Here is an 11677-nt window from a genome sequence, read left to right as displayed (position 1 = left end):
CCCTCAGTTCTACACTGATCACACCCAAAATCTCTTTCTGCTGAAGCAGTTCAGATTTGCTGGATTTTTGTAGAGGAGATCCATTTGTTTTCCTGAGGAGCACCACCTGCCCTGATCAGTAGGAAAAAATATGGGATGGCAGTGGGAGGATGGGCTGGGTTCCCAAAGGAGGTGATTTTGGGAATCTGGCAGTGTCCTTTGAGGAAAATCCTCCTGGATTTCCTCACATCCTCAGGAAAAGCTTCCCTGGTTCCACCCTGATCATTCCCATGGCTGATGCTCCCCCTGTCCTTATGGAATCACCAGGAAAGGACTGTGCAGGTTAAAACCAACATCAGCTTTTTATTTCTTGAGAAAGATCAACYTCAAACACAACCAAAGCATTTTTCTGGACCCTTCCATCAAAGGATTATTCCACTCTCCAGAGAATTGGGCTCTCCTCTCCCTTCCCAACAGCAGGAAGGGAATCCTAAATCCTTTGAACAGCTTTACCCTGGAATGCTACAGGAACCCACAAACCCAGGTTTGTCTTCAATCACAGTGACAAATTTGGGTTCCYAACACTAAACAGGTTTAGTTCCTCACCCTAYACAATATTTTGGAAACCARAACATCCAAACACATCCAGAAACAKAARCCAGGTCAGCAGCTTGACAAAAACCAGCAGTGAGCTCTTCTGTATTAAGCTGGGCTTAAATTTCCCCATTGCTTTGGTATTGCCAGTTTTACTCTTTTGGTTTTGCCTCTCTGAAGTCTGACAGAAATTTATTCTTCGGAATACACAATAAATTCATCCTTCTTAGCTCCTCAAAATAGATCTCTGAAAAGGCAGGTGTAGAAAAATATTTATGAAGTAAAAAAACAAAATCTTTGGCTTGCAAATTAGGAGTGGGTTTGTTTCCTGCTTATCCCAGAAAAAAAACAGACCTGGTTTTTCTCTACCTGAGGCTTCCTGGCAGGGCTGTGAAGGCAAAGCAACTTCTCCAAGGCCACACAGACAGGATGGATCCCCCAAGATCAAAAATTCAGGGTCCCAGGAGCAAATTCCTGTCTTTTCTACCACGGAATTGTAGGAAAGAGGTTGGGAAGAGATGTCAGTCTCATAATTGCACCATTTGGAATCTCGTGTTCAGCAAGAAAATGTGGATATTTTACTTTCAATAAATCATTTACCCAATTCATGGAGACACAGGGATGTGGATTCTCTTCCWGTTCCTGCAGCACCCTGAGCCCTTCACTGTCTGATCCACTCCTCCCAAGCACATCCAGGCTGACTCAGTGTCCCAAACCATTCCCAAGGCAAATCCAGCTTTCCCCCCATGAATATTTGAGATCAGCTCACTCCTTCCTCTCTCACCCCTGGGGGCTCCAGGTGACACCTAAAACCAGAACAAGCTGGAGAAATCATGAGAGGAAAAACAGGGGAACATCAGGAATATTTAATTTTGGGGTGGTGCTGTCAGTTTTTCTCCGTGGCCTCCTGCCCCTTGGCTGCAGCCATCCCAAACTGMGGCACGTAGGGCACGGTGGCTTTAGGCTGGAGGCTGCTTTGGGTGAGCTCTTTGCTTTTTTCTGGGAAGTGCTGGAGAATTCCCCTCTCTGTGAGCAGATCTGTGCTGTGGAGCTGCCACATCCCTTTGGAGGTTCCTGCCAGGAAAACGCCGCTCTCTCCCTTTCCCAGAGCTGTGATCCCGAGGTAAAAGAGGCTCCGCTCGGTGCTGCCGGGGAAAACCTCACCCAAAGGCTCCTCAGAGAATCCCTCTGAGGAAATCAGGGACAGAGCCCTGCTGGGCTCCCTGAGCACCAGGAATGCTCCATTCCCCATCTCCCAGGCACTGCTTGAAAAGGCCTCGAAAACGACGGGATCTTCAGCCAGGAAGCACCGATCAAAACAGCTCCTGGCATTCATTTCCTGCCTGCAAAGGCTGCTGGATCTGGAATTACTGATGACAGTGGCRTATTTCAGACCACACTGAGCTGTGCTTTCCCCATCCTGGGAGCTCCTGGAAAAGCTGCTGCCTTGGAAGCATGCAGAGTCACATTCTGACTCCTGGAGGGTTGGAAAKGTGGAATCCATTCCTAAAAAATCCCCTGGATCTTCTTTTTCCAAGGCTTTGGTGATGCTGATGTCTTCCAGCACGATCTCTGCTTCCAGGAGAAGAGGTTCAAACGACATGGGCTCGGGATGTTTGGCAAAGAGATGCTCCAGAGCTTCAGGCTGGAAGGAAAGAGAAATTTTAATGCTCATTGATGATGGAGCTTAATTTCACTATCCAGCCTCTGGATTTATGGATCACAAAACCCCACAGACCAAAGGTCATTCCCAGGGCACTCTAAGGATCCTGGAATTTTGTCACATTGAGTTCACACACTGTTTTTTGAGAATTTATAGTTGAAAATCCTCTACAACAAAATGTTTTTGACAGATTTAATCATTTATACACCAGCTGATGTAACCTTCCCTGCTAGGATTGGATTATCCAGGTAAAATTCACTTTTTCCACAGGATTTTTGGAGAATTCCCACCTGAATTACAGCTGCTTGTTTGAACTGAGTGARAGAAACCCCTTTATTTGGGAAAAATGCAGTTTTTACTGCTCCCTAATATATGCAGGTGTAAATTACCCAGCAGGATGAACTGACAGCAACACAAGAGCTCCAAAGGAACATTCCCTTGTATTTCCTAATGAATTCAGAACAAAACAGATTAAACCCTGTTTTTCTGTGCATTTACAAACCAGGTTTTACAGCAGGGAAGCTGCCAAAATAATGAGGAAAACATCAAAATACTTGGAGTAGTGGGAATTAGAGCAACGAGTAAAACTCTTGGGCTCCACTCAACCCAGACTTGCTGTTGGTGACACCTGAGCCCTGAATTTGGGATTTGTCCACACAAATCCCCCCCTTCCCACACCAGAATTAACAAGGAGCTTTTAAACAATGAGAAAAGCACTTTTGCTCCTCATTCATCTGATTTGTTCCTATTGGAGATGCTGGGATCCCTTCCCTCAGCCCTTTTTCTCCTCATCCATCTGTTTTGTCCCTATTGGAGATGTTGGGATCCCTTCCCTCAGCCCAGCCCTTTTTTTCCTCACTCTCCTGGTTTGTCCCTGCCGGAGATTTTGGGATCTCGGCCCAGCTCTTTTCCTCCTCATTCTCCTGTTTTGTCGCTGCTGGAGATTTTGGGATCCATTCCCTCAGCCCAGTCCTTTTCCTCCTCACTCTCCTGGTTTATCCCTATTGGAAATGTTTGGATCCTTTCCCTCAGCCCAGCCCTTTTCCTCCTCACTCTCCCGGTTTATCCCTATTGGAAATGTTTGGATCCTTTCCTTCAGCCCAGCCCTTTTCCTCCTCACTCTCCTGGTTTATCCCTATTGGAGATGTTGGGATCCTTCCCTCAGCCCTTTTTCTCCTCATCCATCTGTTTTGTCCCTATTGGAGATTTTGGGATCCCTCCCCTCAGCCCAGCCCTTTTCCTCCTCACTCTCCTGGTTTATCCCTATTGGAGATTTTGGGATCCCTTCCCTCAGCCCAGCCCTTTTCCTCTTCACTCTCCTAGTTTGTCCCTGCTGGAGATTTTGGGATCCCTTCCCTCAGCCCAGCCCTTTTCCTCCTCACTCTCCTGGTTTATCCCTGCTGGAGATTTTGGGATCCCTTCCCTCAGCCCAGCCCTTTTCCTCCTCACTCTCCTGCTTTGTCCCTACTGGAGATTTTGGGATCCTTTCCCCCTGCCCTGCTCCAGGGACACCGCAGCAAACACAGAGATGGAGCCCATCCCCCTCGGGGACGGGGCTGGTGCTGGCAAAGGCCACCATCTGTCACCTCTGCCACTCACCCGTTTGAGCTGGCAGATATTTATTTATCACACGCAATGAATAATCCAGGGGGCTGGGAAATGGGAAYTCTGCATGGAATCACTGGGGCTGGATTGCACCAGAGTCACAGGGACAGAGCTGGGCACAAACTGCCCTGAACAGCCCTGGCAGGGCAGGCAGCACCCCAGAGAAACACAAACCTGCTGGAAATTTACTCCTTGTGCCCACGAGCAGTTCTTGGGGTTGGGAACATCCTCCCAGAGCAGCTTCTTCATCCTGAAATGGCAGGGAAATGCTGGGGTTGGTGCTGTTCTCACAGGGGCTACACTGTGCAGGGAAGGAATTGCTGCCATTTTATTCATTCCCAGCACTGTGAGCATSAAATCATCATTGGAGAGATGATAAATGGCCCACGTTTGATTTAAAAAAAAAAATATAAGGAAGGGACATTTCTTATACTACTACAGGTGGTAGTTTGGGAAAATATAAATGGCACAGTCTGTGCTGAATGACCCCAACCCACAGGGCCTAAAGGGGCTCCAGGAGAGCTGGAGAGGGACTGGGGATGAGGGATGGAGGGACAGGACACAGGGAATGGCTTTAAGGTGGAAAAGGGGAGATTTAGGTGGGATATTGGGAAGGAATTGTTCCCTGGGAGGGTGGGGAGGGGCTGGGATGGATTTCCCAGATTTGCTGTGGTGCCCCTGGATCCCTGGCAGTGCCCAAGGCTGGGTTGGGGCACCCTGGGATGGTGGGAGGTGACCCTGGGGTGGCACTGGGTGAGCTCTGAGGTCCCTCCCAACCCAAACCAGTCTGGGACTCCGTGACACCAGTTCAGCAGAGTGGCTGCACCACCCCAAATTTTGGAAAACAAGGACCGAGGTACCTTTGGTGGGAAAGCAGCAGCRCTCCCAGCAACAAAACAGAGCTGGAAAAAACAATTGGCAGCACCACGTGGAGACTGCCAGGATCCCCAGCTTCAAATCCACCTGGAAATAAARGAGCTCAGGCATTAATGCAGCCAAATCATTTGTCTGTGAGCAAAYAGCTTGCAACAGGGAAATAACAAACAGCAGAAACAAGAGCTTAGATGGGGAAATAACCCTGATCAACAGTTCCATTGCACATGAACAAACCTTTCCCTTGGGAATGAATAGACAAAAAGGAATTATTTTAAATAGGAATTTAATCCCTCACTCAGCTCAGCCCACAGAGAGTTTTTAAATGAAAGCTGAGATCTGTTTGCAGGTACATTACAGTTACTTTATTGCTCCATTTTTTTCTGGTAAGACAGAGACTTTTGCACTTAAAGGTCACTTTTACTTCACAAAAAACACAGAAAAAGATGCTGTCAGTCACCTTTGGCAAACTGCTCCGTGGCTCTGGCTTTGCCAACTCCTGCAGCAAACACAGGGTACAGGCTGAACTGGTACTTCTCAATCAGGATAAAGTGATCTGGAAAGGGAAATSAGCCTTTGCAATCCACTGTTACCAATGTTCAAACAATTCCCTCCCCACAGGCTCTGATCACRCACCAGAGTCAGATCAGCCCAGAGAGGGCAATAATGGATCCTCCTGTTATAGATCCCTCCTTCAATATCCCAAGATTAAAACTATTAATCCAGCATTATCCTGCCATGGAATTAACACTTCATGGAACTACTGCAATAATTGCTATGAGTAAAGTCCAAATGCAGAGGAAATGCATGTATTAATTTAAATAATTAGCTGTGTGGTCAATGTTCCAGAACAAATTTTATTGTATTGCCACAAAATGGGCTCACTCCAGAGCTTCCCTCTCTGTTGAACTGATCATTAATGCAATTAAAGTCAATCCTTTAATGAGCATCAAAATTTGGTTTATTGATCCTTACAAYGAAAGTCATTAGAAATCGAGAGGGAGGAAAGGATTTGGAGGTCAGAAATTCTGCATTTCTCTGTTCCACATCAATTAACATCACGAATTGCATTCTCAAGCACACACACTCACCATAAATAAAATATTTACTGAGGTTTGGAGGAACTCGCACCCATTTCATCTGCTCCTCTTTGTTCAGGTTCTTCCACTCAATCACAAAGGATGTCACCCCGTGGATTAGGGGGGACAGAGTCCAAACCACAACCACACAGGTGCTGTTCACCAGGTAAGCACTCAGGGATTGCACAGCATCCACTGGGAAAACAGGGAAAACACTGGGATCCACATCCTCCCAACCACATGATGCTGAAATTTCATATTTTATCACTTGTTTCATATCTTCTGTATGATAAAGCCTGAGCTTTAGCTCCCACAAGCAGAGGGATTTCTCTTCCAGCCAGCAAAGTTCAAATATCCCAATTCTCACCTGCAATCCCTTAATCACCCATAACCAAAACATTAAAAACTCCTGAATTGTCCAGAAAAAATGAAACAGAGGAGTGCAGCCAAATCCAGGAATTGATTGTTCAGGAATTCTCAGGACTTTGTACGCTGGCAGCCCAAAATATGAACACATTTCATTTTGGAAATATCAACACATTCCCCAGCAGGAATGTTGGGTGCTCCCAAATGGARTRGATGAAAGATTGKTTCWCCAGGAGGATTTGATTTTTCTTCRATTAATTACTTTTATTTTATTARTGGAGGGAAGACAGCCCAGTGACARACAACTCGTTTCCCAACCCAAAGATCATCAGGATTTTCACACAATGGAAATTTCAGTTTTCCAGCAGCTCTGTCAGTGATTAATGTGTCCCCATAAAACATTCCTTACTCTGCCAGAGGGAATTTAATCCCAAAGAAATCCTTCCCCATGAACACCACAAGGATTCTGAACAGGATTCCCACATCCCACTCATGGCTGCTCTTACCTGTGCTCATTTGCTGGGACAGAGTTAAATTGGAATTAACTGCAGAAACTCCAAGGGAATTCATGGCTAGGATGGTGACGGTGTGTGTTGGCTCAGTCCAGGGAAAGGACCAGGAGGTGCCATGCTCCACAAATTCCTGCCAGGAGGAGCTGCCTGGGGTCTGGTGCTGGATGATGTACCTGCTCACGCTGCACAGGGACTGCTTCTCCATCAGGGGCTGCAGCAAACACAGATGTTAATTCCTGAATTCATCCCCACTCCCTGCTCCCCAAAGCAAAGGTGGTTTGGGCAGCTTGGACTTCAAGCAAACAGGACCAATGAAGATATTCTGGTTTTTAGCTAAGATTGGATTCCTTTGAAAGGCTTCATTCCCTGTGTCCCTCTTGAAGAGCTGACCCTCATTCCCTCTCTCCCAGCAAAGTGAAGGCACAGGACAAGGAAAGCCAAACTCTGCTCCCCACAGGAGTTCCCTGTTTTACCCATTTCTCAAGCTCAAACCCCAAAGCAGCTGTTTGCCCACTGAACACAGGCTCACAGCAGTGAGCAGGCACTGAGGGGCTTTTTCCTGTCGTGCATGAACCTTTCATCACAACAAAGCCAAAACTAGCTCCCATTTCATCCCAGCATTCCCACCAGGATTCACCTCCTGCCTCTGGCATGAGCCAAGCAATTGTCAGGAACACAGAAAGCAAATCCCARTTCCCACACACAGGGACTGCCTGARSGTGCCTGATGTGCCAGTCAGACTCCCAGGAAGGAGGAAAACCCCACCTGGTTTTAGGATCAAAGGGAAAACCCAAAGTGCAGCTGCTCCCACCTTCCACACCAGCGTCACATTCCTCTGCTTCCTTGCTGGATCCTCCGAAACGATTCTCCAAAATTCCGGGCCTTGCAAGGGAGCTGCAAAACAACAATTTGGGAAGGGCAGGAAACAGTCTGGAAAAGCCCAGCCCTCAGGGTGTCCCTGCAAGCACAGACCTCTGATGTCCCGTACGAGGGTTTGGGCAACTCTGCTCCAGTCGCTCCAGAATCCAGACCCCTCCAATTCCCGGCACCGCACCTGCACCACGTACTCCACACAGAGCTGCTCCACCTGGATCACAGCCGAGCTGCCTGAGGAGCCTGGGACTTCATAAAGCTGGGACAGGAAGCAAAAAACTCAGTGAGAGCAAAGGGATCACAGCCGAGCTGCCTGAGGAGCCTGGCACCTCAAAAAGCTGGGACAGGAGGCAAAAAACTCAGTGAGAGCAAAGGGATCACAGCTGAGCTGCCTGCGGAGCCTGGGACCTCATAAAGCTGGGACAGGAGGCAAAAAATTGAGAGTGAGCAAAGGGATCACAACTGAGCTGTCTGAGGAGGCTGGCACCTCAAAAAGCTGGGACAGGAGGCAAAAAATTGAGAGTGAGCAAAGGGATCACAACTGAGCTGYCTGAGGAGGCTGGCACCTCAAAAAGCTGGGACAGGAGGCAAAAAATTCAGAGTGAGAGCAAAGGGATCACAGCCGAGCTGCCTGTGGAGGCTGAGGCCTCATAAAGCTGGGACAGAATGCAAAAAACTCAGTGAGAGCAAAGGGATATTTGTAGTCAAAATTCCTGAAAATTATCCCAATGAGGAAGTGGGGTTATGAGGAATATTCCTTTGCTAGGCACTGCAAATGTTTGTACCTGTGATTACCTCCATGGATAAATCCCATAAACTCAGTACTGCACTACAGGACAATGCAGGGATCCCTGCTCCAGTGCAGCTGGAAACAGCATGGATAAATCCCATAAAACAGGACAGCAGTGCTGGGATCCCTGCTCCGACAGAGATGGGAACAGACACCATGGATAAATCCCATAAACCCAGCTCCACAGGACAGTGCAGAGATCCCTGTTCTGATCCCTCTGTGAACAGACAGCACGGATAAATCCCATAAAACAGGACAGCAGTGCAGGTATCCCTGCACCAATTCAGATGGGAACAGGCACTATGCATAAATCCCATAAACCCAGCTCCACAGCACAGGACAGTGCAGGAATCCCTGCCCCAATCCAGATGGGAACAGACACCATGGATAAATCCCATAAAGCCAGCTCTACAGGACAGCAGTGCAGGGATCCCTGCTCCGATAGAGATGGGAACAGACCATGGATAAATCCCATAAACCCAGCTCCACAGGACAGTGCAGAGATCCCTGTTCTGATCCCTCTGTGAACAGACAGCACGGATAAATCCCATAAAACAGGACAGCAGTGCAGGTATCCCTGCACCAATTCAGATGGGAACAGGCACTATGGATAAATCCCATAAAGCCAGCTCTACAGGACAGCAGTGCAGGGATCCCTGCCCCAATCCATGGGCACATACCTGCCATGGGATCTGCTCCCTGTGCTCCCTGTAGCGGATCTGGAATGTCAGATCCCTGCTGGCAAACACRGGCCGTGTCCAGCTGACGTTGAGCAGCCCAGAATTCCTGGTGAGTTCTGCTCCCACGCTGGAAGGAGGGAGAGGCTTCACTGGAAAATGGGAAYATTGAAAAACTGCTGCAATATCTGCACTGCCACTTGCCATGAAATCAGATCAGGGATTGCTTCTCCTTGTCCTGAGGGTGGCAGGGAACACGCTGTGGCCTCTGCTATTGCAAGGAAAGCAGAAAAACACAACCCATGGCAATGTTTCCAACATTTTCTTTCCATTTAAAGCTTACCAGGATATCTTGGAGCTGGCACTTAGTACCTGCCCCAGGATAAAGAGCAAAAGACAGARCCTGGCAATAAATTGAGAGGTTTCAGTTGGATATTTGGGGAAATTTCTSCATGGAAAGGGGGGTCAGGCRTGGGAACTGCTGCCCAGGGCAGGGTGGAGTCCCCATTCCTGCARGGATCTCAAATCCATGTGGATGTGGCACTGGGGGACATGGGGCACTGGTGGCCTTGGCACCTGGSAATGGTTGGRTTCMATGGTCTYMAAGGGCTTTTCCAACCTTAGGAATTCCATTATTCCATTTTTATAATGGGATCACCCCTGCAGAAAGCAGCAGCTCCTGTAAAGGCTGGTGACAGACATTTCCATTAATCACTGCACAATGTTTTCCTTTGATTAATTGGAAATTGCCTCCAAATCCAGCTTCYCCAGCAGAACAATCAGGAATCTCCCAGAACCTTTGTTTGTAAACCAAGCCAAGCTGGAATAAACTTGTTTTGGATAAGCAGAKGTGAATGAGGAGAAAACAACAACAAAAAATAAATCAATTTTTCAGTTTGGGTGGTGCTGGAAGGGGTTTTGGTTTACTATGAATCAGAACACACTGCACCCAGGATAAATCATTCTATTCACTGTCACCACATAATAAATGTATTCTATATTTATATCACTCTAATTTATTTCATGCAGCAGCTCTGGGGTCCAGCTGCTTTGTTTGCTCTCACACATGTTCACATTTGTGTCCAAAAAATAGCCAGGGAARGCTCTGTCACAGAGCAGATAAGGAGAGGTGATTTGCACATTTTGGAGTTTTTGGAAACATTCAAATAAATACTGCTTTTGCCCCTTTTTTTAAATAAAAATTTAAGCACTCTGTGTGTCACAAAACTTTGCACCATTATGAAAGAGGATGGACAGTCTCCATGAATTTAAATTAATATATAACTGCATAAATAATACACTGCACTGGAGTATAAACTCAATTAATTGAAGACAAATTAGCCTGAAAAATTAAATAACCAAAACCTTAAAAATAAGCTTCATTTTTCAGCACAACACTTGCATTTCTGCAGAGGGAATAAACATGCCAAAGTGAATGTTCTATTTAAAAATCTCCTCCTGTGCCAAGGAAAATGTATGGAAATAACATTTAATCCTTTTTTTTTTTTTTTAAAGGTAATACTAAAACATGTTTTTATTTAAAATCTGTGGAAAAGTACTTGACCTACACCATTTAGTGGGGTGCAAGGGAAGAGAGATTCATGGATCTCAACCTACCCACATCAGCTGGAATGACACAGGTCGGGGAGGATTGCAGAATTCCCAGGGAGTGCCTGAACTCGATCCACATGGTGTATCCAGAGAGCAGGAAAATGGGCTGGAACGTGCACTCGTAGGAATGGTTCCTCTGCAAATCACATTCTTTCACCTCCGAGGCTGGAGATGGCCTTGGAAAGTCAGCACAGTAAATTTGGCTCCTTTAAAGAGGGAAAAAAAACCCCACATTCAGTTGAGATATTGCCAATGTGAGTCTGGAGGGGATTAAAAGGACTGGAAACAGCCTGGGATTTTGAGGATTATTTGGATTTTGAACACGAATCTGCACTCAATGGGTCATTAACACTCCAGCATCACTCCTCAAAGATTTGGGTCTGGAAAAAGTGGGACATGAAAGCTCTTCCCACTGCAGAAAAGACAAATGACAAAAAGCAACAGGGACAGCAAGAGAAGGCAGCTCCAAATCCTCATCAGTTGTGGGATTTTAGGTATTGGCAATAAACACAGCAAGGAAAATTTCCTCTGGTTGGGAATGACTTCCAAAATCACAACTGGCAGCAGTGGGAGCTGCCACACAGACCAGTCAGACCCAGGGAGGTCTCCAGGAGATGGAAACCCCATCAAAACCCTGGATTAAAAAACCCATGTGCAGCTATCACACCAGGCAACAGGAGAGAGGAGCCCTGGATTGTGGATGGAATAGAACTGCGTAAATTCTTGGAAAGTTTTCAAATTCTCCTCAAACCTGTGAGAAAAGGGGCCAGAGAGGATGGCATTCCTGCCCCACTGGATGATCCCTGCTGTTGGTTTGGTTTGGGATGGAATTCTCAGCTCCCACTGGATGATCCCTGCTGCTGTGGGAGGTTTGGGATGGAATTCCCTGCCCCACTGGATGATCCCTGCTGCTGTGGGAGGTTTGGGATGGAATCCCCTGCCCCACTGGATGATCCCAGTTTGGGATGGAATTCTCAGCTCCAACTGGATGATCCCTGCTGTTGGTTTGGTTTGGGATGGCATTCCTGCCCCACTGGATGATCCCTGCTGCTGTG

General features: G+C 47.1%; 1 protein-coding gene across 1 annotated transcript in view; it reads right to left on the bottom strand.

Moving 5' to 3' along the window:
* Positions 1-1453: 1453 nt before the first annotated feature.
* LEPR (leptin receptor) overlaps positions 1454-11677 on the bottom strand; it is a 28340-nt gene continuing 18116 nt past the window's right edge. The window contains 10 exon segments of the mRNA XM_057385949.1: positions 1454-2218; positions 4016-4091; positions 4702-4804; positions 5175-5270; positions 5806-5988; positions 6666-6882; positions 7483-7565; positions 7644-7803; positions 9015-9163; positions 10629-10828. Coding sequence (XP_057241932.1) covers positions 1460-2218; positions 4016-4091; positions 4702-4804; positions 5175-5270; positions 5806-5988; positions 6666-6882; positions 7483-7565; positions 7644-7803; positions 9015-9163; positions 10629-10828 — 2026 coding nt within the window. The 3' untranslated portion in view covers positions 1454-1459.

The sequence above is a fragment of the Malurus melanocephalus genome, unplaced genomic scaffold (assembly GCF_030028575.1).
Source record: "Malurus melanocephalus ecotype Western Australia unplaced genomic scaffold, MMel_1.1 scaffold_891, whole genome shotgun sequence".
Taxonomy (NCBI): Eukaryota; Metazoa; Chordata; class Aves; order Passeriformes; family Maluridae; genus Malurus; species Malurus melanocephalus.
The sequence above is the reverse complement of the archived record's forward strand: the minus strand, read 5'-3'. Positions and strand labels throughout refer to the sequence as shown.